This window comes from Leptonychotes weddellii, chromosome 4 (assembly GCF_054177405.1).
Source record: "Leptonychotes weddellii isolate Sample4059 chromosome 4, ASM5417740v2, whole genome shotgun sequence".
NCBI lineage: Eukaryota > Metazoa > Chordata > Mammalia > Carnivora > Phocidae > Leptonychotes > Leptonychotes weddellii.
Genome location: NC_138372.1, coordinates 163,442,972 through 163,468,821, shown reverse-complemented (window position 1 = coordinate 163,468,821; position 25,850 = coordinate 163,442,972). Strand labels below are relative to the sequence as shown.

Genomic DNA, 25,850 nt, shown 5'->3' with positions numbered 1-25,850 from the left:
TTTGCTTCCTTTAAGTTACTGGGAGAAGGTTGAAGATTCAAACGGAGTGCAGCCCCTGGCCACGCAGGAGAGCTTTATTCTCTTCTAATTGTCTCTCATTCTAATGTCCATCAGCCATACTTAATGTTCTCAGCCACCTCAAATGAACCAAGTGTCGAAATACAAACTGTGCTCTTGCTATGAAAATGCAGTTTGAAGGCAAGCCCACCAGCCCCACCTCCTGCACCGAAAACTGGGAGTCTTTACTGACTTTCATAAATGTGAATTGAAATAAGCAAGGCACAGAGAGTGCAAACCCCAGCCCCTGCCTTCAAGGGACTCTCCCATTCAGGGGGAGAAATGCAGGTGAAGGGGTAAGTGCTGGTGTGGCACAGGAGTGGGGGTCCAGGGTACGGGGAGGTAGAGGTCATCCGGAAGTGATGGGTAACTTTCAGAGGGACAGTGCTCTGGTGTAAGCAGTGAAATCCGGGGTGTCCCCTGACCTGTGACCTCTTAGTTTTGTGGGACCTTGTCCCCCACAAGAGGGTGAGAAGGAAGGCTTTGCTTGCCTCACCCCGTAACCTGGTACCTAGCCCAGGGCCTGGCACTTGAGAGCGAGTTCAAATACATGCATTGGATGAATTGAATGGCTCTTTCCCTCTACCTCATTCCCCTGTAATCTCTTGGGTGGAGTCTGGAGCAGGCAGAGTTGACCTTCAGGGTGGTGGTTGTTTGATTTCGCTTTCCAGGGAGACCTTCCAGCACCTGTTGGGGTCTTCCCTCCCCAGAGGGGGATCTCCTGGAGCAATAAGCAAATCCAGGATTACTAACAGTTGGTCTGATAATTTGGGATGGAATAAAAAACTCACACGCGTTCCTGATACAATGTCTTCCCATTTTACAGAGGGAAGCTGAGGCCCAGAGACAGGGTATGACTTGCCAAGGCTGAACCAGAGCTGGAACTTGGCCCTCCAGACCCCTCTGGTTGGGACTGAAGGTGGTGAAAGGGGTTCTTGGTCTTGATTGTTGCCCCTCTGCTATGAGAGGGGCAAACAGACATTGGGTCTTCAGTGAGTTTCTTGGTGAGGAAACTTTCCAGGCAGAATGTGGTGATTATTTATTTATTTAGTGTCAATCAGGTGTTCTTGAGACCTTAGCAGAATCAGTCCAGTGAGCAAGGGCTGCAGCCCTGCTGAGGGGGGTTGACTGGATTCTGGCTGCCCCCTCCAGGTTGGACCTTAGATCTGAACAGAGCTGGGGGCTCCCCACCAGACTCACCGAAATGTCCTGGCCTGAGCTTGTCTTGGTATGGATGGGGAAGAAAGATCGCATTGTGTTTTTTTGGTGGCCTGAAGCTGCACTTCTTCCTTGGGACCCAACTCCAGAGAATCCCATCCAAGGCGTGACTCAAAGTCCCTGTGCCTCAGAGAGGAAGCCAGGATGATGAGTCAGCATGTAAGACTGTCTGGGAGGAGGCCTGACTCAGGCTGGGAGAGGGCAGGGAGGGGCAGGACACTCTCCCTCCTAGTCAGCTGCTGCATCCCCTCTCCCCCTGTCATCCTGGCCAGAGCTCTGCCTGATCCTTATTGGCTCCATTGAGTAGATGGGAAAAATGAGCCTGAGGGAATTTAAGAGACTTTCTCGTGTCCACATGGCTAAAGGTGGGAGAGCCAGACTTTGAACCCAGAGAGGCAGACACCCAAGCCTTTGTTCCTTCTCATGACGGCATGTTAGGGTGACCGGAAAAAGCTAGAATGAAAAGTCCAGAGATGTGATCAGGAGCTCCGTGCCTCAGCTTCCTCTCTGGTAAAATGGGAATAACAGACACTGTCTCATGGGAACATGTAAATATTAACTGAATTAATAATGGAAAGAGCAGAGAACACTGCCTGGCACGTGGGAACACCATGTAGGTGTTTGCTGTCAATGAGTCCCACAAATTCCGTTTCTTAAGGCATTTCCTTGGCAGTCAGTGTCCAGGACTTTTGTCCTAAGCTTACCCATGCCAGTGAAAGTGCCTGCAGGGGCCGAACTCGTGTTTTGCTTCTTGAAGTTCTTCCAAAAGAACTAAGCTTATGCAGACTGCATAAAAATGTCATGAGACCCTTGTTTGAAATGCAGATTTACAGGCCCAGTAAGTCTGGGAGGGGCCAGGAATCTGCACCATTTAGAAGCTCCCTAGGCTGGATTAGGGGTAGGGAGTTGAGGACATCTGCTCCAGAATGATTGGGGGGAGGGAAAGGAGAGGAGAGGCCAGAGTATCGGATACTTCTGTGTTACCACACCCTGCTGCTCCATAAGCAGCTCTTACCTGGCTCAGGTGTCTTGTGGTGTCAGCTCGTCACCTCATTCAGTTGAGATAGGAGACATTCTTGCCATTTCTCAGGTCAGCAAACTGAGGTAGGGCAGGTGACTTGCTTGTCTAGAATCAAGTGAGTGGGGTCCTGTTCCAGGTGGGCCACCCTGGACCTTTTCCCTGCAGTTTCAACCTTCAGGGCTCCCCAGACCCTTCTGGACCTGTCTTTGAAGCATGAACTTGGTTTCCTGGATTCATTTCATGCGGCCCTTCCTACCTCCCTGATCCCAGTCTAGTCCCAGGCCTGCCTTTCTACTTGTTCTTTCTCCTTCCATTTGGAGACAAGAGATGGATGGAAGGCAGTGTGTGCTGCTCAGGCGGAGGTGAGTTCCCTAATACCCTCTTGGCCTCCTGCTATGCCAGCCCAGGCTTGTTGGAGGTGGATGTCCTGAGAGATGAGATGAGCTCCCCTCAGAGAAATTATGCACAGGCTCTGTGTCTACGCTTTTCCAGTCCAACGATGTTCCTCTAGCTGAGGTGGTAGGAGATGAGACTCGTTAGTGTCTGGGGGCCTTGAATGGCCTGTTGAGGAGTTCATCTTTTATTTTATAGTTTTTCTTCTCTTAAATTCATGGAAACCTCAGTACAATTGTGAATTCTACAACCGTGTGCAACTCTGCTCAAAGGGGTAGATGGGGACCAGAGCTCCATCTTGTTCCCCATCTCAATCCCAGCTCTACTCCCTTGGCTTTGAGAAGATTCTATGCAGCTCTCTGGGCACCACCCACATGTGGGTATGAGCTTCAGAGGTATGCAGTTCTGAGGACTCCCAGCTGGGAACCCTGGCCTCCTCTCCCTCTCCTTTCCAAGCACTGAACTGGCCACTTCTCTCCAGAAAGCCCTCCCTGGCTTTCCCCTCCAGGCTGACATGCGGGCGTGGGTGCCTTCCTTGGATCATTCTGGGCTGAGTCTCTACTTACCTTTTCCTGTAGACCTGAGAACTTGGCGCTTAGTAGGCACTCGATTAATGTTGGTCAGAAGAAACCCTCCATTTACGAAGGAAATAACTTGGGCCATCTCGTGTAGGAAAGATTGGAAGGCCATCCAGATTGCGGAAACAGCGAGACCATTTCAGGCAAGGATCCTGTCAGTGTGGCAATCATCCCATCTCTGGGACAAAGGGTTTTGTAGGAAGAATCTATTTCCATGTCCTATGCTAACCATGGCTCCGTTTGTGGGCTTTCAACAAATTATTTTACAGACCATCCAGGACAGCTCTCACGTTTGTCCTGCAGATTTGCAGAAAGATCCTTGAAACCCATCAGTGTCCTCCTTCGGACTTCCCATTATTCTGCCTGACCCCTCAGACGGTCTTCTCTCTGCCAAACAAATGGATCAGGCTGCCAAGACTCCACTGAACACCTTCAGGAAGATCCCCAGGTGTTGCAGAGAGGGTGTGGACGGTGATGGATTGGCATCCCTTCTCTCTTCCTGCTCTGTGTCCCGGACCCCCTGGCTAGTTCTGTGCTCTGGTTAACACAGGTGGTCCCATTTCAGCTCTGGCCTTGTATCCAGGGAATGAGTGTAGCCGGGGTTTGCCTTCTTTTGGAAGATTTCCTTTTTCATTGTTTTGGCATCAAGCGATTCCTTGAATGCTGCTGAGGTTCAGGCTCCATGCAAAGCAGGAAGGGGGCCCTCCAGGAATTTCTAGTCTGGTTGTCCCCTCTGCATGGTATTTGTACCATTTTATTGACTTTGAGAGCCCTGTTCTTGACTTCCATTCCCCTAAACTGGGGAACTTTCTTGAAGGACCAGTAGGATCTTCCATATTGTCTGATTACATAAGAAAAACATGGAGAGTTAAGACCACCAACCTCTTCACCCTCCCCAGAGCCTTGAGTTTCAAAAGGTCTAGAAAACAGCAAGAGAACCCACGAACTGCCTTGTAGCTTGACACCACAGTCGCCTTGGCAAAAGAGAAAACAAAGCATTTATCCACAGTAAGGCCGGGGTATCCAGGGCATACCCCAAGTCTGCTTTCCTTGAGGTTCATGCAGACATGGGGCTGTTCCGGAACCTTCGGGGACTGCAGTATCCGGGGAAGATGCTATGCCAAAACAGCAGCTGCACACATTGATTTCCACCCCTGTGCTCCCCCCTTTTCCATTCTGTTCTATAAAGAGCCCAGTGTGCTGGAAAGAACACCACTTTCATGTGGCTTTGAAACCGGGCGTGTTATGGAGGGGACAAAATCTGGGCCAGTTGCTGACAATCACAATCGATGCAAGCTTGTCAACAATGCTTCCTGGTTTGCCTCTTCCTCTGCTTTACTAAAGGCAACCAGGAGGCTGCCATGTGCCTGCCCCTGCTCGCCACACTTGTACCCACGTCCAAGGAGCGGGTCTCGGCCTTTTGGAAGTCATGTGGGCCTTTGCTTTTGAGCCTCAGGTTACCCATCTGTAAGCTGGGGTGATACTATCCACCTTCTGCCGGGGACCTCCGTGAGGAGCAAATAGAACAAGGCAGGGCAGGAAAGACTTTTTCAAAGTATCGAAACTGCTGTGTCAGGAAGGCACCCTGGGGTGCCTGGGTGCTCAGTTAAGTGTTTGACTCTTGATCTCGGCTCAGGTCTTGATCTCAGGGTGATGAGTTCCAGGCCTACATTGGGTGCCTTATTGGGCGTGGAGCCTACTTAAAAAGGAAGGCGCCTTGGGGGAGAGCTAAAAACGAAGCCTTTCTGGGCATTATGAGGGCGAGTGGGAAAGTCTAGGATGCAGACTCTGTCCAGAGCCTGGGCCTACTCCTGGCGGCCCTGTGGGACTGTGCAAGGTGGAGGAGAAGCATGGGACTCCCTCAGCTGATTCACACTGGAAAGGCTCCTGGTCACAGGCGGCTCATCCTTAGAATGTCCTACCTGGACGGCGGGTGGGCACACAGTATGTGTATATATAGACCCAGCTGATTTCATGGTCAACTTTCTCCTTTAAGGTTGCTTGACCCTGGGCTCGCTTGATGCTTGGCGGCTCGGGGCACATTTCTTCACTGCTCTGTGCTCCAGTTTCGCTATCTGTCACATGGTGATCACGGTGGTGCCTGCCTCTGGGTCCTGAGAAGCTCAGAGGAAGTAATGGAATTCGGAGTCCGGTGAACACCTAAGACATCGTTCTGGTGCTCTTGTCCTGGCATGTCTGTGGCCATTTGTGCTGGGCTGGGTGGATCCAGGCAGGACGGAGATGGGCAGGACCCTTTCATCTTTGGGTATAGCACGTTCCCACCTGGGCTCCCCTTGGCCCCAAGTTTCTCATGGACCATGTGATGTCCGTAGCGCGCATGCAGCCTATTTTGCAGGTGGGGAAGCTGAGGCCCCCAGGGAGGGGATGGATGCTTGGTCAAAGTCCTGTGGCAGCAGAGCGGCAGGCTTTCCGTGCCCTGACTCCTTGGCCAGGGCTGCTGCTCCATCAGGGCTTTTGAGAGTCACAGGTTCTGAGTGTCCCTTCCCGGTCCCTGTGACTGGTTAACAATTTTCCGGGGGCCCCACATTGCCTAACATACCTCTGCCCACTGCCCTCCCAGATCCTCGGGGTCATGATCTTCCCTTCTCTGGGCAAATGCCAGTCTTGGCTTCCCTGGGAACCCAGGAGGTCCAACTAATTGCTGACTGTCTCCTGGGTCTACTGAACTGGAAAGGTATTCGCCCAGCTCCCCTCAGGCCCTCGTTACTCATTGACCCACGTCGCTAATGGAAGGAAGACCCCCATGGTGGTGCATTGGGTCTGATCACTGGAAAGCCATGTGGCACTTGCTCAACTTCTGTGACCTCCCCCTTCCTTGCTGGGCAGACTCTGGGACTCACGGCGTATAAAACACAGGCTGTTGTCCTCATAGATGTCCCTGGGTCTCTGAGGCCACCAGGAAAGGAAAATGCACTGATTTCTTAAGCAGCTACCCCCTTATCCACAGTTTCAGCTCCCCGTGATCAACCAAGGTCCACAAGCAGATGACCTTCCCTCTGATATGTCGTCAGAAGGTCGACAGTAGCCTACCGCCATGACACATGCCTGCATCATTCCCCTCAGTCCATCTGGTCACATGGGCACGTCACCTCCCATCCTGCCAAGCAGGGTGAGCACAGCACAGTAAGATACTTTGAGAGAAGAGGAGACCACAGTCACATAGCTTTTGTTACAGTATATTGTTAGAATTGCTCTATTTTATTATGGGTTATTGTTGTTCATCTCTCACTGTGCCTTTATCCCAGGTATGTGTATATAGGAAAAAGTGCTGTGTGTAGTGTTTGGTACTCTCTCAGTTCCAGGCATCCGCTGGGCATCTTGGGATGTATCCCTGGTGGCTAAGGCGGGGGGACTGTGCCAGATTCTGTGTTCCAGTCTTTAAGCCACCCTGCTGCTTGCTGGGAGCAGGAGTTGTACCCATTTCACAGATGAGCAAACTAAGGCTCCGAGGCTAGAGAACTTGGTAGGGATTGCAGAGCTAATAAATGATGATGCTCAGGTCTGACCCCCCAGTCTTCCCCCAGCTCCTGGTGACCATCCACGTTTCTGCCATGGGTTTCCTCAAAATTCCTTCTGGGGAGAGCTGGTGGGAGAGGAGGAGGTAGTGCTGTGAACTGGTCTGGCAGCTGGTGTAAGTGACCTGGAGCCTGGTTTTCAGCCCTGATTGGGGTCTTAGCTCTGACTGATTGCGTGTCTGGAGGAACTTCTGTCTGTGCTTCCTGGAGACATGGTGGGCAGATACCGCACACCCATCGTCATGCCAGGTGGGCCCAGAGGGCTGGAGGTCGGACACCCGGGCTCCCACCTACTGTGCCCTGTGTGTCCTTGCCCTGTCACCCTGTCCACTAAAAGATCACCTTGGCCCTTTGCGATCTGACGTTCTGCATTGGGACTTTCCAGGAGGTGGGGGAGAGGGGCAGGGACCGGCATTCAGCATTCGGTCTCAAGCCCAGGGAGAGAACCTGCTGAGCCAGGCGGGACCTTGGGTAGCCTGAAAGGAGTGACCCCTGAGTGTGGGCCCTGCGTGGCAAGTGGTGCCTGGTGGGGGGGCGGGGCAGGGGCACCAGCCAGAGCACGCCAAACCAGGTCACCCCCCACCCATGCCTCCCTCCTGGCTAAGGAAGTCGCCTGCTTCCTTGAAATGGGCCATAGGGCCTTGTTGCTATGGATTTGGAGCCCGTAGAAAAAAACTTTTTAAGGAAAAATGTGGTGAAGCAGTAATTGTGAGCATCAGAGGCCTCTCCATCCCGGCCACTCCATCTGCGGCTGGCTCTGTGCCATTTCAGGCCGGTCCCTCTGCCCCTGGGGCTGCAGCCTCCTCCTTGGTAAAAGGATGATGGCGGCGGTGGTGGTTGGGGGGGGTGTGGGACCCCGTGAGTCCAGGAGAGCATGGCCTTGTGTGGAGATGGGCAGCCACGACGGCCTAGTGGGTGTGCAGAACTGCGAGCTCGGTGGGCCAAAGCTCTGTCTGTCCATGACCGTGCCCTGGACTCGTCACGTAGTAGGGTCTTGTGAGCAAAACTGTTAGGAGAGGACTGTCACACTTTGCTTCGTGCTGGGCTCACGAGCACCTAGTACAGGAAGTAATCTCTGAATGAATCACTGTTTCAAAGCCTGCTATCCTGGGACTCAGAAGGTGTTTGAGGGTGGGCATGGAGGCATGGGGCAGTGGGGGCCCATGGTGGGGGCTGCTGGGAGCTGCCGGGCCCTTTCCCTGGAGTCACCCAAAGCACACCGGCTTTTTTTTTTTCCCCCCGTAAGTCTGTTTTTCTTTATTGAGTTTCCTTACAAGATTTCTTTTAGACAAACAGGTTCTAAAATAAAAGTGTGCAAGGTTTTCTGATTCAAGCAAAGGAGAACAGGGCAAGGGCTGGCCCAAGTCAGCAGAATTGGGTTGGAAGCAGTCAGCTGTCTTCCTGCCCCTGGCAGTCTGAGCACCAGTGGTCGGGGCCAGTGGGGGTGCTCAAGGTGCAGAGAGCACCTCGGCAGCCCGGGTTTGGGCCGCCTTGGTTAGTGCAGGGCAGTGACCCACATGGAGGTGCCCCGGAAAGTTTGCATTTATTAGCCACAGGCTGCCCTGGACCCACAGCAACTCCACTCTCCCCGGGGACACGTAGTACAGAAGCTTCCTCTGCTTTATCCAATCTCCCTGCAGATCTCAAGAGTCCCAGAGCCCTTATGGATGTTTCTTGGTCTAAACCAGGGTGCTATTAATAGCTGAGGCCAGATAATTGTGCTGCGGGGCCGTCCTGTGCAGTGTAGGATGATGAGCAGTGTGCCTGACCCCCACCCACGAGATACCAGCAGCGTCTCCCAGTCATGGCCATCGAAAACATCTTCAGACATTGCTACATGTCCTCTGGGGGACAGAATCACCCGTTTGGAGAATCACTGTGATGGTTCTTGGTGGCCTCACTGAGCCTCCCCATGGCCCCCAAGGGCTCCAAAAAAAGCAGTGATTCTCAAGCATTTGGTATTTAAGAGAGACTGGCCAGTTTTCGACCTGCTGCCTCGTGTGGGCTGGGAAGCTGAGTTGTAGGACGGACAAGGAGGGGTGGGGGCAAAGAGGCTTCCCCAGGAGCACGTTTAGGAACCCGTGAAGGCTGAGATCAGTCTCTTCTCTGTTCTGAAGGAGAATGAGGGAGCTGGTGGAGGCTTAGATTCTGATGTGATCCCGGCGTCGGGAAGCCACGAACCACACTGGGCTGAAGTCCCGTGCGCGCTTGAGTCTGTGCACATGTAGACTTGTTTGAAGTCCTTTCACTCTTATGGTGTAGTGATGATTTAAGAGTGAATTTAAACACAGACATCGCTATTAAGCTGCATCAAACCTGTTACGTATTCAGCAGGCAAGTTGTGGTCCGACTGTGGGAACAAGACAGGTAGGCTCCCTGTCCTGGGGAGTCCGCAGGTGGGGCTGCCCTCGGTGTAGGAGCCCCTGGAATGGGAAGCCCTTACAGTCAGCGTGAAGGGTGGCGTTGCCAGAGCCCTGGGCTTCTGGAAGGCTCCTTAGGCTGTGTAGGCGAGGTGTCCCACGGGCCAGGGTCTCGGGACCATGAACATGCTGAATTAGCAAGGCCGACAGACCTCTGCTTTTCATGCCTCCTGCCTCCGAGCTGGCAGCTACCCAGGAATGCTCACAAATAGAAAACCGACTTTGTTTTCAGAATGTTCTCGAGCATAGACTCCAAAGGCTGCATAAAGGCATTCTTGTGGGGCTGGCTATCTACTGGGGAGAATCGTGCCGGGGCCCCAGACCAGAGCATCCCAGGGGACCTGCCCACAGAATGCCATGTGTTGGCACAGGGGGTGGGTGCAGGGTGGCCCCGGCTCTGTTGCCAGCAGGCCTCTCAGAGGCGCTTCACGATGCGGATTCTCAAGGGTTCTAAGATCTGGGTCTTCAGAGGAGCCCCGGGCTGGAATTTCAATAGGCTTTCGCTCTCTGGCCCTTCTCTCTTTTGAGTGTTGGGCAACTCGGGGCCAGGGTCCCACCCTGGAAAGTAGCGGTGTGAGGGGTTTAGTCAGGCTGTGTTTCTCCAAATTTCCTGATTCTGAAGGTCTGCGTCTACGACCTGGGGGTCCCCTACTCCCCTCTACCGCTTGCTGCTTCTCCCACCTTCTCCCGCCTTCTGCCACCTCTGCCCGCAGCACTTAACCCACCTTCTGGGTTCTTCGCGCCTCACTCTGGTGTTGGTGGGCACTTCATTCTTCTAGCTTGATTATCAGGTTCTAAGAATAAATGCTTACAATGCCTGCTTCCAGAGTTCCCAGAAGTAGGCTCAGTGCATGTCACTGCCCGGAGCTTGCTCCCTGCGGAGCTGACTGTGTCCAGAACTGCTCCTGCCAAGCTCTGCAGGGGTCACCTCCTGATCCTTTTGCACCTGCCCCTGTTAGAGCCAAGCAGGACCTACTCTGGCCCACTCTGCTCACCCAGCCCTGCTTCCCATCCTGCTTCCCCCATCCTGTTCTCACCCCCCTTCCCCTGCCCCCCAACCCTGCTCTCCCATCCTGCTTGTCCATCACTGCTCTCAACTTCCATCCTCCTCATCTCTGCCCCCTCCCACCAACCCTTGCTCTCACACCCTCCCTCTGCCCCCTCACCCCACACCTGCTCTCCCACTCCTGCCCCCCATCCTACTTCCCCATCCCTGCTTTCGCCCTTTATCCTCCTCACCCCTGACCCCCTGCTCGCATCGCCTTCCCTTCCCCCTGCCCTCTCACCCTACGCCTGCTCGCCCCATCCTGCTTCCCCATCCCCACTCTAACCTTCCATCCCCTCACCCTCTGCCTCCCAGACCTTGCTCTGCCACACCCTCTTACCCACCCCCTGCTGCCTTGAAAGCCCTTTTTCTTTCAAAATCCCTCTGAATGTTGAGTCCTGTAGGCCCCTTGAGCTTGAGGTGTTCCCTGGCCTGGCCCTGTCATCGCCAGCAGGTAGCAGAGAGCCCTGCACACCGGTGGGCATGGTGGTGTCTGTGTGGTCCAGACCCCTGTTAGGACTACTTCGTGGATGAAGGGGGATGAAGCTCGTGCCCAGCCTGCATACGGGGAGCCTCCTATGAGTCTCCATCCCCTTTTGGTTGTCATCCTGGGGGCTGCCTGACTTCAGGATCAGTGATGTGTGTCTCCTAAAATGCAACAAGATGTAGTCCTAGTTGTGAATTTTTGCTTTTGTTGCCCTCGCCTGCGGAGACACCCCAAAATACCACTTAGACCAACATCGAAGAGCTAACTGCCTACATTTTCGAGAGCAACATAGGCGCTGTAGTCAACGATGCTGCCGTCGTGATCATTTCATAATGTATGAAAATATCCAGTCACTCTCCTGAAATGAATGTCATATTGCGTGCCAAAAAACGCCACGAGAAACGTCCTGGGTGTGGCGGTTGGGCCTGGGCCCTGCGTGTGAGGAGCTGGATTTGAATCCCAATCTGTCTGTTTCATCAGAAAGGTAGTTGTATTCCTGAGCCTTGGTTTCCTGTTCCAGGAAATCTCCCTCCTCGCCCCCCGATGCCGGAGTGGCATGGGGCAGTGGGCTGGGGGGCCTGCGACCGTCATGTGCTGTGTGGGAGGTAATAGCCGCCGGGCAGAGTGGGGCTCATTCCCTGGCCTCGGATTCGCTTCCTTTGGGCAACATCTCTCAGCAGGAAGTGCTGACCCACAGCTTTGTTCCTTTGCAGGCAGGTGACAGCAGGGACATGTCTCGGGAGCTGCAGGACGTGGACCTCGCCGAGGTGAAGCCTTTGGTGGAGAAAGGGGAGGTGAGTGGAGACACTCCTGGCTACCTCCCCGCACATGCACGCTCGTACGTGGGCATCCGTGGGTGTATAATACAAACACACACGTGTGTGCACGCACGCATGCATACACACTTGCACGTGTCCGCTGCTTCCTAGTGACCAGGGGTACCTTGTCCTTGGAGTCAAACGTTTCATGTCAAGGAGGCCTCCCTGTTGGAAACGGCAGCCTGTGTCCTCCAGCTTGGGCCGGCACGGTCCATCCTGGGCTGGAAGAGCCTTTACGATTGCGCAGTTGACGTTGTGTTCTAAACTACCTTCACCTCCTCCTCCTTACTGAGGGTATAACTGCGTGTGAGGATACATCTTTTAAAAAATACAAGGCTCAGGCTCAAGCTCAAAAGTGAAGTTATGCTAAGACCAACTAAAGGCTTTCAAAAAGAATAATTAACATGCACGAAGTCCGTCTCGCATGCCTGGCACTGGGCTGTATTTCATGGTTATCTCGGGCTAACCGACAGGATGAGACTGCGATTGGCTAGATGCTAGGTTCTATGATCCTTCCCATTTTACAGAAGGGAAAGGGGAGTCTCGGGAAGTTCATTTGTCCTCCGTCACATAGTTACAAAGTGTGAGGCATGGAGCCAAACCCAGGCGAGCTGCCTTTGGTGAACGGCCTGTTCCTTTGGTTCTTTGATGACTCGGCATGTGGCTGCTGTGTCTTAGGTCCATTATTTCGTGGACTTTTCATTACGAATGTGTGAGGCCACCTCCTCTAGCCCCATTTTGCAGATGCAGACAGTGGTCTGTGATGAGAAGGGAATGACCCAAGTTCATTCAGATCAGTGGCACAAGGAGGATTAGAAGCCATGCCCAGGGGAAGCTGCAGACTCCTTGTTACCATCCTGCCCTGGGGGTCTGCAGATGTTTTCTGTAAGGAGCCCAACAGTAAATATCTCAGGCTCTGCATGACGACCACTCAGCTCTACTGTTACAGCATGAAAGCGGCCATAGACAGTATGTGAGCAAATGGACTTGTGTTCCAATAAAACTTTATTTACAAAAATAGGGAAGGGCCGTCGTTTGCTGATCCCTACTGTTCACTGCACATGCTCCAAATCCATTTCCTCTTCCATTTGGGGTCTGTGACAGAGTCTTAAAAAGCAAACAAAGAAATAAACCCTCGGTCATACAAATATATATCGGCGTGGTCTCATTTCTCCCTTTTAAAAAGCCATATGAAATAGTATAGCAACTTGGCTTTACTCATGTGGTGAACTCTCTTGGAAACCTTTCCAACGACAGTCCACAGAACACTTTTCCCTTCCAGCTTCCCGGCCTCCCCCAGAGTTTGTTTGACCAGTGCCTTGTCTGTAGACATGAGGGTCTTTCCAGCCTCTTGCTATTCCCAGCGATGCTGCAGGGTATTTGCATCTTTTGGACCTTGGACGTACGTCATTCATATACGCGCAGGTGCAATTCTGGGATAAATTCTCAGGAGTGACATCTCTGGGTCCAAGGCTAACTGCATTTTTAAACACAGTATTTATACTTTTCAAGCACCCTGCTGGTATCTTTGGAAAACTTTATTTTTGAAGCCAACATCTAAGAGGTTATCACTTGTAGGTGGCATGTCAAGGTTTCGGTAGAAGTAAACCTTCCAGTTCCTTAAACTGACTCAGCAGAGTGGTGGTTTTTTTTTTGTTTTTTTTAAGATTTTATTTAGTTATTCATGAGAGACAGAGAGAGACAGAGAGAGGCAGAGGGAGAAGCAGGCTCCCAAGGAGCAGGGAGCCCGATGCGGGACTCGATCCCAGGACCCTGGGATCATGACCTGAGCCGAAGGCAGACGCCCAACCACCTGAGGCACCCAGGCGCCCCTCGGCAGAATGTTTTTAATTAGACTTGCTTTGGAAAGTTCTTCCTGATGTCTCTTCTCAATCCGACGGCCCTTGCACTCTTGTCAGCACTTTGAAGATGGGGTTGTACAGAATGGCTTTTCTGTTCCCTCCTCCTGCCAACACACACATACACGGAGTGGGCATCGGCCACATTTGCTTCTCCCTGAATTTACCAAACTCCCTGATGTTCTTAACCCAGCCCAGGGTATGTGAAGCCGTTTTCATCTCCAGCAGCAGGGCATCTGTTACAATCTGGTCTTGCAGCCCTGGCTGTCCCAAGGGGTTTCCCTGTGTACTTCCTTCCCCTGCTTTTGCATTTTGCTCTGCTGAGCTGTCTTCTTTCCTGGTGCTTGGTGATGGGATCTGGCTGGGGCTTCGTTTTCAGAGGGTTTTGGACTTCCCATCTCTAGGCCAGAAAGAAAACATGCCAGTGACATCTCTTGGGCATGTTGCAGTCCCTCCTCAGAACCACATTCTCACTGCTCCCCAGGGGACTGGGACCCCTGATGATGGGGCAGCTGTGGAAGAAATTTAAGGACAGTGACATGGTCAGGTTTGGGTTTAAAAGTGTCACACATGGGTGGACAAGGGCAACTAGTTAATAGACAGTTACATTCCTCTATCTCTCAAGCTTGTGGCCAGCTTAGACCATCAGATCCTTTTAATCACCAAGGCTATTGTCAAAAAGGAATCTGGCTAATGTGTCTCCTTTTCTGCTGGACTGCTATTCTTTGAGATGAAAAGTCTCTCTTTGTAAGAAATTGGAGAGGCCTCACAGAGGAGGGAGGGTAGGTCTAGACTCAGCGCTTGGAGAGACCCGGGTGTTCCAACATTATTTTTCCCCCCAGGAAACGGACAGAACTGACCATCTCTCTTGTCTCTCCACAGACCATCAGTGGCCTCCTGCAAGAGTTTGATGTCCAGGCAAGTAGAGGGACTGGCTTCCCTCCCCCCTTCCCTGCTCTGTCTTCTCGCTTTCCTTCTTCTTGCATTGGTTGAAGATCTGTTGTTCAGACACCAGGGGCAAGGGGAGGGAAGGAAGTTACATCAGCTGGTTCTCCCCTCTCAGCTCCTTCTCCCCGGAAAGAAGCTGGTTTGAGTTCTTTCCAAGGAAGCAAGAGCCCGTCACTCCATCTGAAGGCAGGCAGGGGACGCGAAGTGTGGGGCATATGCCGGAGGGAAATGGGGGAGAAGTCGGGTGGGCTTGGGACCTGGTGATGGGAGGAAGCCGAGCAAGGCTTGATGTTCTTGGCTCTGCTTGGGAAAGTGAAGCCAGCCTCCTCTGGGTTTCCTGGCTCCATCCTTGCTCAGGGTTGGCACGGGCAAGGGGGGTGTGTCTGGAGCTTTGTCCAAGAACAAGTTTTCAGGAGAGCAGGCTGGCTGGTCTTGGCAGAGGGGAGGGTCAGAACCTCAGGAACTGTAAGCCCTGGACTCATTATCTCACAGCTGGCATGGGTCCCATGCTGGGGCAGGGGGGCCCTGATGTGATGTGCCCTGGGCAGTGTTGGGTCAATAGCACACCCTGTCCACTAACTCTCTTGTGAGTTTCTTTTCCCAATTTTTTTTTTTTTTTCTTTTGGTGGTGAAATACACATAAAATTTACCCTCCTAACCAATTGTGAGTGCATGCTCCAGTGGTGATAAGTACGTTCCTAATGTGCAACCATCACCACTATCCATCTCCAGAACGCTTCATCTTGCAAAACTGAAACTCTGCCCCCAGTAAACACAGATTCCCCACTGTCTCCTCCCCACAGCCCCTGGCCACCACCATTCTGCTTTCTGTCTCTGAATCTGACTACTCTGTGAACCTCATATAAGTGGTATCGTGCAGCGTTTTGTCTTGTCATCAGTAGCTTACTTCACTTAACGTGATGTCCTCAGGATTCGTAACTGTGCTATAGCAGGTGTCAGAATTCCCTTTTCTTCTAAGGCTGAAAACTATTCCATGGGAGGTATGGACCACATTTTGTTTATTCGATCATCTATCAGTGGGCACTTAGGCTGCTTCCACGTTTTGGCGATTGTACGTAATGCTGCTGGGAGCGTGTGCATACGGATATCTGTTCGAGAACCCTGCTTTCAGTTCTTTTGGGTATACCCCCAGGAGGAGAATTGTTGGATCATATGATTATTGTAGATTTTAAAAACCTTGGTTATGGATTTGGAGAAACCTTGAATGCATCGTTTATCTGTTTCCTGTGAGGATAATTGCTCGTGTTTGTGTCGCTCTTGGTAGTTTGCAAAGCACTGTTAGATGTTCCGATCTCCAGGCACTTGTTGCTGGTGGAGCAGAGAACAGGACCTCGGGCCCCACCTGCCAGCCCAGGCTACCAGCTGGCCTTGAAGGTTGCCCAGGCTGGGGTGGGCGGGGCACCGCACCGTCAGGACATCAGCACAGTGGTGACCACACAGGGAAGCTCCGGCGAGGGGCTGGGAGAGATAGGGTGACGCCTACCACGTCGTGCACCAGGCCAGGCTGGGCCCTCGCAGTTAATGCCAGAGCTGTCCTGTGAGGTGGGAGCATTCTTCTGGTTGGGCATCCCTTTGTTCCTTTCACAGTGCCTGCTTTGTGCCTGGCATTGTCTTAGGTGCAGGGGACACAGTGGGGAGCGTGACCACGTTAATCCTTGTTTTCAAGAACTTAAATTCCAAACTGATAGCTCAGCACTATCGAGCACTGAACACATGGCAAGCATCACTCTTGAGTGCGCTGCATGTTTTGCTCAGGGCGTGCTCACAACAGTCCCTTCCTTCATGGTGTGGAGGGAGAGCCCAAAGCACAGAGAGGCTGAGTCACTTGCCTGAAGTCTCAGAGCTGGAAAGGGGTAGGGTGGGGGTGTGAACTCAGCTAGTGCGTTTCCAGAGTGCACGTTTGAAACCATGGCTTCTGCCTCGCTGGAAGTGGGGGGGAGCCAATCAAACATGCCGAAACCAGCTCCTGGAGGGGCTTTGAGGACCGCAGCTCCCCTTCTCTTGGTGGGGCACTGCCTTAGGCTGAGCAGTCCGGGAGGGCTGATGGAGGCGGTGACATGGAACGGAGACCTGAATGATAGATGGAGCCAGTCAGGTGACCAGGAGAAGCTTAGGGACCCATCATCCCATGCCAAGGCACTATCACATGCAGGGGCCCCTCTGGCTTGGATCCCAAGCCTTCTGAGGGTGAGCTGACATCTCTAAGCAAATAGGCTCGATCTTACCAGTGAATCACAATATTGGAGCTGATTCTGAGTGCTGAACGATACTCTGTCAAGGTTGTTTGCAAAAGTATCTCTTTCTATAAAACCATATTCATTGGGATTTGGCTCCTAGACCTAGTTGACTCATGGTGTTTATGAAGGTTTCCCTCGGATTTCCAGCAGTCTTCAAAATCGTGCGTGTAGGTTGCTGTAGGATGTTCCTTCCGAAGATGCACTGCAGTGTGATGCTCTCTGTGTCCTGAAGAGTTACCGACCACAGGGTCCGAGGCGGAGAAGGACAGAACCGTGGTCAAGGGTGGCTGAGGGTATCCATGCCCCGGCGCAGGGGCTCGCCAGCCCACCCTGACCTCAGAGTTCACACGGGGCTCTGGCACAGTGTCTCCTTGCCCGCTGCGGACTTCATCAGACTCTGATGAGCCAGGCCAGGGCCCAGGGCTTCCCAGGCGCTCTTGCTGATTCTTCTGGGACTTGTCCCATCAGCTCTCCATGGCAGATCCAGAAGCTGAAGCTTTCCTGTGGCCAGCAGCTATGAAGGGGCCCCACCGAACGTGATCTGACCCCAACCATTGTTCTCTGCCTGAGGGCCAATCAGGACTAGAAGCCAGCGTATCTTTGCAACTCCGGCCGAAAACCAACCTGGCCGGGCAAGTAATCTGGATAGTACTTGGGTGGGCGAACGTGTAACCCCCTGAGGGTGAGCCAGTGCAGGACTCAGGAATGGGTGTGCCTTCGTGGCCAACTGCTTTCATGTGTTCCTCGCTGCTCATTGAAACGGGGGCCCTGGCCGGGCAGTTCCTTAGGGGTCAACTTCAAGGGGTCTGAGCAGCCTTACTGTGTGTGTCCCGAAGCAGCCCATGTTATTTCTTGAAAAATACTTGGTGCTTCAGCATTTTGACTAACTCAAGCAGCCTCTTTGTTCTTTTCGCAAAGTAGTCAATAGTTTTTTCCCTCCCCCTGAATCAAAACACACACCATACCCCAGAACTCGGCGGTAAGAAGCTGCTGGAAGGTCTGCTGCCTGAGCCGCAGGGCTGCCTGCCTTAGGAAAGAGCTCAGCTGCCAGAGTGGATGGCATCATGGCCTCATCTCTTCCTGGCTGACATCACCTTAGGCTGGGCAGTTTGTTTTTGGCCTGGGTGATGTTTTGGGGCAAATCGATTGGTACCCAGGCATGCGAAGTTCTGTGAGGGCTCTCGGGACCCTTCTTTGCATGCCTTTCCTGGAGACTCTCTGGGGCCCTCAGAGCTCAGGGCTGGGTGGGCTGCTGGGCTGAGATGCCTCGGCTGCAGGACGGATGCAGTTTGATCTGACTTTGCAGAGAAGGTTCTGGCATTAGGAACTAGGCAGTTGTGTTTGCAAATTTAACGAGTGGGCTAGATGGGAATATTTTGGGTTCCAGCTTATTTTCTTTGGCTAGAATCCTAGAATCCAAGAATACCAGAGCTGGCAGATGCTTTATGATCTAGCCCTTCCCTTTCTGCTCCAGGTGGGGAGGCTTCCTGGAAGGCCACTGAGGGGAGGGGAGGGGAGAAGGGAGCGAATGCATATTTGCATGCCCACTTACCGTCTCAGGCCTTCCGTGCCAGGGTGGGAATGTTACCCTCTTTTGCAGGTGAGAAATCAATCTGGAGATGTTAAGAAACTCACCGAAGGGTGCTATCAGGATAACCCTCAATTTTGGCCCATGTGACTCTGAGATACATGATAATCACGGGGGTTGTGATACCTGACGTCCTGGGCACTAGCTGTGTACCCCAGAAATTGTGCTGGCCTCTTCTGTGTGATGTCCTTACTCCTCACATCAGCCCTTTAGGAGAGGGCTTAGTGTCAGCCTTGTTTTCTAGTTGAGGAGACAAGGCCCAGAGGAGGTTTAAGGGATTTGGCCTGTGTTGTTCAGTGACGAGATAGATGACCAAGCCTGACCCAGTCCCCACATCTGGAGCCAAAGTCAAAGTCCCTATAACCAGTGGGGGAGGGGGCGGCAGGGTTGTGACCACTGCCCCTCACTGTGGCCCCGAGGCGGGACACTTGCTTTGGCTCCAAATGGCCTCTCCTGTTGGATTTGCTGTTTCTAATTCCTTCCACCTGGAACTTTAGTTTTTCAGATGGTTTGATTTGATTTGGTTTCCATGGGAATCTGCGTCTGTGTGGTCACCAGGGCTCCCTGGGCACGGAGCTGATGTCACCCACTGGGCCTCCGGGTGCGGGGCGGCGGGGGCTGGGGCACAGGAGGTGGGGGGCAGCGTCTCCTGGGGTCTGGCTCCCACTCTGGAGCCCAGTCTGAGCCTGGTGGAGGGTGAGGGTGTGGGGAGAGGTGAATTTTTCCCTTTTCTTGGTAGCAGATCAGCTTCTAGGGAAAATGGAAACAGTGACCTTTTACTAATTTCTTTCTTTCCACACAGTTGCCTCTTGTTTTCATGCTCCCTGACTGAAGGTGGGCAGAGCCCAGAGGCTTGGAAATCCTCGACCCACCATTTCCCATCCCTGCCTTCCCTCCAGCCCTACCTCCCAGCCAGGCCACTGGGGCTTAGAGCCAAGCCCGAGTGACAGATGGCAGAAGCGCTCATCTGGGTCACCGAGAAATGAGGCTTGCCTCTTCTCTCCTCCGTGGGTTTCCTGGGAGTGCCCTCCTGGGGGCGGGGGGGTGGGAGAGGGGCGCCTCGCCCACCCCAGCGCCCCCGTGGTGGGGCTTGGCTCTCCCCAGGTCTGTCCAGCCCAGGCTGTCAGGCTCACCGAGTGTAGACACCCATGTCTTGGCGTCACAGGGTGGGTGCAGTAGACAGAAGCGGGTTTTGATCAGCTCTGTCTTTGCTAGCTGTGTGTCCTTGGCCAGTGACCCGACCTCCCAGGGGCTTAGTCTTCTGATCTGTAATCTGGGGGAGTATCACCACCCCCGAGGGTGTTGTGAATGTGATAAACGCAGCATGGGAAGCAGAACACAAGCTTCCCTCTTCTGCTCCATGGGTGGATGGGTGGCCAGTGCTCCTCCTTCTCTTTTCTCTGATCTGACAAAGACTCCCCTCCTAATTCTCTCTTCCTTGGAGAATTGCGATCTTTGGTGTGGGCTCCAGCTTCACTCTGTATTCCCAGGCTGACACCCGTCTGCCCACACCAGCTGGTTTCCTGACTCTCTAGCTTTTCTTTTCCCTGATGTGATGACAGCGTTAAAGAAACTGGAGAAATGGGAGCAGCCCCAGGTTTAGCTGGGCCTCCTTGAGGTCGTATCTTCGAGGGGGCCCAGTGTGCCTCCTGTAAGCTGGGGCTCGGCCGGCAATCAGGACACGGGGGTCCCAAGGGCTTGTCCTGAATCTTGCCTCTGCTACCTGCAGGTGCGTACGCTGGGGTGCACAGATGCTGGCTTTTTCCATCTGTGAAATGGCTGTTACAGTGTTTGCTCAGTAAACAGACAACTGTCCTTATATGCAGATAATCTGTTTCTTGCACACACACGCCCCTTCCCAGCATCCTTCACTCTTTACCTGCTTCTTACTTAATGGAAAGGAGGTCAGTGGCCTAGCCAGGCCTATGCCTTCCCCACTGTGGGCACTGGAAATGAACCAGGATTTGGGGAGGGGGGGCGTTATTTCCAAAAAGATGGTGGAGGGGCAATCCCTTGCCATTTCCTCCTGAGCCTCTGTTGTCATGATTTGCCTTTCTTGCTTCAACAACTGACTAGCCCAAATCAGTTTTCTTTGCCTGTTCCGTAGAGTGCCCTCCGCCCTTGGCCGTGCCTTGACCAAGGCTTGCTAGGCTGCTGGGAGGGGCAGCCCAGTGCACCAGCTGACTTAGCGTCTGCCTAAGTGTGTCATCCCTTAAGAGGCCAGATCATTCCGTGTCTCCCCGGGGCCTGCTGGGAAGGAGGGGATTATGGAGGGAGGTGGCAGCAGCTGGTCTCAGAGCTCCCCTGGATCACTCAACCAGTTGACTTAAGCCATTGGGACCCTCTTGTGGCTTCACACTGATTATCTCTGGGATAAGCATCCATAACAACCAGCATGGAGCCAAATGCTGCCATTTGCGGAACACTTACCAGTGCATACGGCAGTTTTAGTCTTGGGAGCAGCCCCATGAGCAGATGGACTTCTTACTGCCCTCAGCTGACAGCTGAAGGGACTCCCAGACTAGTGTGGTAACTTGGCCAAGGGCACATGGTGAATGTATCATTAGGATTAACATCCCTCAACAGACAACAGAAATGTTTGCTATTCTACTGAATTGGAAGACCTATGAATGTCACCCAGTCCCAGACTCTTTCCAGCTTCCTGCTGTCTTCTCGAGCATGTAGTTTTTGTCCTCATGCTCCTAAGATGGCTGCTGCACCTCCAAGCATCTCATTCATATTCCAGGGAGGAAGCAGGCAGAAGGGTGAAAGGAAAAAAACCCAGAAGGCCAAGTTTGAACCTTAAAAAAAAAAAACTCTCCTCAAAACCCCAGTGAGTTCTGCTGACATCTCATGAGCCAGAAATGAGTCTCTGGATCCCCCTTGGCTATAAAGGAGATGGGGGAGGGTGGAGAATTTTATCAGGCACATTGCTAGGAATTCGATCATAAAGGAGGGAATAACAGATGTTTGAGAGGCCAACCCATGCAGTCAGCCATAGTTTATAAAGCTCCGAAGCCAGGATGGGCAGCCGACGTGAAATCTTTAAGGAATACTTAGTGGTATTCCTGTTTTCACCACCTGCCATCTTGCAAGCCCTGTAGACAGTAGGAGTAGGATAGGTGCCATTCTTACAGGTGGTGTGGAATCTGTGAATCTCGGTGCCCTTTGGGGGCCAGACCTTGTCTCTGGCAGAGCCAGCCTTTCTCTCTGGGAATTGACTGGCAGGTGGGAGGTGGTGATCAAACAGATCTTTGCCCCGTGGTGGGTGCTACAGATAAAAGAAGCGCGTGCAGCGAAGGGGCCAGCCCAGTACCGTGATGTTGGTGCCGAGGCCCTTCCCAGTCAGGCACCCGTCAGCCATACCACAGTGTGCATTCCTCTGTTCCACATCCAGAGGACTCTGGCACGTGTCTGGATTGTGGGTCCCTGGAGAGGCTGGGGAGACAGAAAGCCATCCACAGTCACAGCAGTGGGGGGCTGACGCAGAGAGTCACTGTGCACATTCTGTGTGGGTAAAGGTTTCTTTTCTTCATGTACCGTCTGGCACAGAGAGTAAAACAGATGTCAGGAAAGCACACAGAGTCCAAGGCTTCGGACTTGGACTGCCTCGGGTTCCGTTCCAGCTGTGCGACCTCGGGTAGATTACTTGCCCTCTCTTGGCCTGTCTCTCTTCTGTAAAAGGGGACAGTTGTTGCCCAGTGGAGTTGTGTGCATGCGATGAGAGAACACTTGTAAGTAAATGCTCGGGTCAGGGCCGGAGTCCAGTAGGAGGGCTGACTTGATGATGATTGCCACCATATTGCCATCTCCTCTACACCTTCAGAGAGTGGCGTTCTAGGCTTTTCCAGAGGAGGGGAGAGGAAAAGCTGGGTATTTCTCTGCTGCATGCCTCTGGCTGGATCAGACCCCTGTGTGCAGGGACTTCAGAGATCTGGCTCTGAACTGGGGAAGGAGATCTGGGTGGTGGAGGAATCGTGTGTGTGTGTGTGTGTGTGTGTTTCCAGCCACCATCGTAGCGAAAGAGAGGACCCTTGATGAGCCCCAGGACGGGGGATGCCCTCTTTCAGGCAAGGGGACACGAAGTGCACTGGGGTACTTGGTGCCCTCTCTTTGGGAGAATGTGGGGGATGTGAGGTCGGTCCCTCCCTAGAGGATACTGCATAGTGATTCATCCCCATGGAAAGAGAAGGACAGAATGTTCCTTTGGGTCTGAAGAGGACAAAGGCATGTGTTTGTGTTTTAATTCCTCCATCCAGTCTCAGGTGCAGTCTTGGTTTTGGCCAGTGGGGAGAGAGCACCAGGGAGGGCTAGCTTAGAATCGTGCGTGTGGGTGTGCGCGCGCGCATGTGCACACAAATGTGTGTGGAAATGTGTGCACACGTGCATATGCATGTGTGTGTGTGCATGCATGCACAGTGTGCGTGAGTGTGCGTACATGTGTGCATGCATATGCACGCGTGCGTGTGTACAGTACATGTGTGTGTACACATGCATGCATCTGTGTCTTAAGGAATGGGACTCGCACCAGGAACATGACACTTGGCTTTTCTCCTCCTCCTACCTGTGCGGGCTGGTGGGCACAGACATCAGAGGTGGGCAGCTGGGGGCCAGCACCAGCATGGGGCCCCAGAAGACCTGGGTTCTGATCCTGGTTCTTCTACAAGCTGTGTGACCTTGGGGAAGCCTCCTCAATGTCTTCATCTGTGAAATGGGATGGACAGGCTTGCCTGTGGCCATGGCGGTTGGGCGCCCTGTGCCTCTTGATGGGTGCTTAGCAAATCTTACCCTCACCTAAGTTCCCCCAGACCCGTGCCTGAGCCCCTTCACTGTGTTGCTTCCACTTTCTGAGACCGGATGCCTTATCCTTCCAAACAAGGTGAACCACGGCGAATAATTCTGGCTGGGCTGTGGTCCGGGCTAGTGGTGAGGCGGCGGGCCACGGCCACCACACTTACGCAGCTCCTCTCAAGGGTGAAGCCTTAGCGCTCAGTGGGGCCCGTGCAGTCCTGGGAGGTTTTGCACCCATCCTGGGAGATTTCGTGCCAATCCTGGAGTTTGGCGAGCGGGAGCTCACCAAGAAGCTCAGAGCCAATTAAGGGGCACAGGGGAGCCTGAACGCAGAATAGTTAGTGGACTTTCTAGAGAAGGATTATTTAGTCTCAGGTCTTTATGCAACAGTTCCAGAGCACCTACTGTGAGCGCTGACTGCGTGCTAGGCCAGGGGACAGAACCGTAAGCAGGGCAGGTCTGCCCCTCCCTTCTCGGACATGTTTAATTCTGGTTCCAGGGCTATATAATTTTAAGGCCTCCACAGAGATGAGTCAACATCAGCCACGCATCCCCACCCCTAGGGGCTGCCGGGGACATCTTTGGTGCCAGCCAAGGCTGGGCGTCCCGTATCTGCCACCAAGGTGGTTCCCAGGCACTGCATTAAAACCCTCTGCTACCGTGTGCCAAGGACCCCCTTTCCTCCTGGCACTGTGTTTCAGACCACAAGGTGACCTCCTCTCCTGAGGATCCCGGGGGGAGGTGGCTCACTCCTGTCTTCCAGATAGGGACCCAGGGCTCAGAGGGGTTGGGGAAGGGCAGAACTTGGATTTGAACCCTGATGACCCCAGGCTGGCTGGCCTGGCCTATTTTTAGAGGGCGCCATGTGGGTCAGCTGGGGAGACAATGGAGAATGTGACCCTCTCAATGAGCCATTGTTCCCAGTTGGCTTCAGGGCCAGGGCCAGGCCCAGCAGATGACCGTGGCCCCCACTGGGGGCCAGGCTGTTACTCCATCGTCTGTGGATTTTTCCAGTGTTTGTATAGGCAAGAGCGGAGTGTCGGGTATCGAGGGGAAGAGAGACGGTGGGCTCTGTGTTCAGGGGACTCCCTTCGTTGGGGTGATAAGGCAGGTGGCTCAGGAGGACCCTGGTGATGGGGGTAGGCCTGGGACTGACAGGGAGCGGGGGTCGCCTCCAGGCCGGGGCCTGTGTGGGCCCATCCGCATCACACACCCTATGAGGTTCTAGGGTTCTCCCCATTTCACAGGTACGATGGCAGCCTGGAAACGCCCCCCAGCCCCCGGTACCCAGCATCAGGGCTGGAAGCCCCTGCATCGCTTGCTTGGGATGGGGAGGGGATTGGCTTCTTTCTACACATGCAGATACTATGCTTCCCTGTTCTGGAGGGAGAGCCTGAGAATTGGGGCATATTTCTTTCTTTGTGTGCCAAGTTTCTCCCAGGTCTGTGGTCAAGGGGCTGCGCTGTGTCCTGTGGGCCTCCTGGCATCCCTGGAGCTGCCAGGTTCCCGTGGTACAGGCTGGGCGAAGGGCAGCTTGCCCAGCTCCACAAGGCTCCTAACTGGGGCGTCCAGCCCACTTCTTCTTGTCCATGTGCGGCAGACACTGACCTTCTCTCTCCCGCCATTCGTCAGTGATCCAAACCACCGCCAGTGGTTTTGGGAGGAGGTTCGATGGCATCTGGAATGTTCTGTCCTTGGGAAATAAATGTCAAAGGCCAACCTAACGTGGCCTCCTGAGGCGTGAAGGTGGTTTGGCTGTCCGAGCTTCTCAGAGTGTGAGGCCATAAGAAGCCTGTGGGGAACGCTAAGGCTGACTCTCTGGGTGGGTCTTGAGTGTGATTCGGGGCAGCTGCCTTGGTTTCCCTGAGCCAGACTATCACCCTACGCCAGCGTGGATGTGGGAGCAGGCAGTCTAGGAAGCTCAGGCCTTGATGACCTTGGTTTCCCAGATGGAGAAAACAAGCTCCTGTGCAGAGGGGGGCTAGGGCTGGTGACTTCCCCAGGTTTTGGGCAGTTAATGGCACAGTCTGAACCAGGACTCTTTGCCTCTGCCTCCCAGTTGAGTTTCCCTTCCCTCCCTGGTTCTTGGAGTGGTTTCTCTGGCCGGAGAGATCCGCTGCCCGAAGGCCAGGGCTCTGCTGACCAAACGAGAAGCATACGGAGCTTCCTCAGAACACAGTTGGAAACTGGGTGCCTACAGTCAAAGAGTCCCTCTAAAAATAGGCCAGGCCAGCCAGCCTGGGGTCATCAGGGTTCAAATCCAACGCTGCGAAGCCCACAGCACAGACCCCTCTGTCTCTTGTCTTCCCTCAGGAGCAGGACATCGAGACGGTGCATGGCTCCATTCACGTCACGCTGTGCGGGACCCCCAAGGGAAACCGGCCTGTCATCCTCACGTACCACGACATCGGCATGAACCGTAAGTTCCCAGGAGCCTCAGTTCCCGCTGGGGGTGGAGGAAGAGGACAGCTAGGAAGGGCTGGTGGTGGGGCATCCAGCTGTTTTCTCTTTGGCCGGCACTTCCTGGAGCGCTTGTGGGACGAGAACTTGCCACAGACTGGAAGAGCCTGTAATGTACGACGCATGGCACATAGTTGTCTTTGTGCCTGGGTGTGCTGGGAACTCAGGGCCCTCTGCTGTCTGCGTGTGACAGTGACTTCTTTGGATCAGTGTGCATAGTTGTTGTTCTTATTTTCACCGAGTTGCACAACCGTCAGCACCATCCATTTTTTATCACCCTGAAAAATCTGTAACCCCCCCCGCCCCCCCAGCTCCCTTTCCCCCCAGCCCCTGGCAGCCACTGGTCTACTTTCTGTCTCTTAAGGACATGCGT

At 53.5% G+C, this 25,850-nt stretch overlaps 1 protein-coding gene across 2 annotated transcripts in view; it reads left to right on the top strand.

Annotated features, from left to right (window-relative positions):
- Positions 1 to 25,850, top strand: part of NDRG1 (N-myc downstream regulated 1) — a 54,006-nt gene that overhangs the window by 1,340 nt on the left and 26,816 nt on the right. For both annotated transcript variants that reach the window (XM_081816579.1, XM_081816578.1), the window contains exons 2-4: positions 11,469 to 11,549; positions 14,315 to 14,350; positions 25,331 to 25,436. In XM_081816579.1, coding sequence (XP_081672705.1) covers positions 11,487 to 11,549; positions 14,315 to 14,350; positions 25,331 to 25,436 — 205 coding nt within the window. In that variant the 5' untranslated portion in view covers positions 11,469 to 11,486. The remainder of the gene's footprint in view (positions 1 to 11,468; positions 11,550 to 14,314; positions 14,351 to 25,330; positions 25,437 to 25,850) is intronic.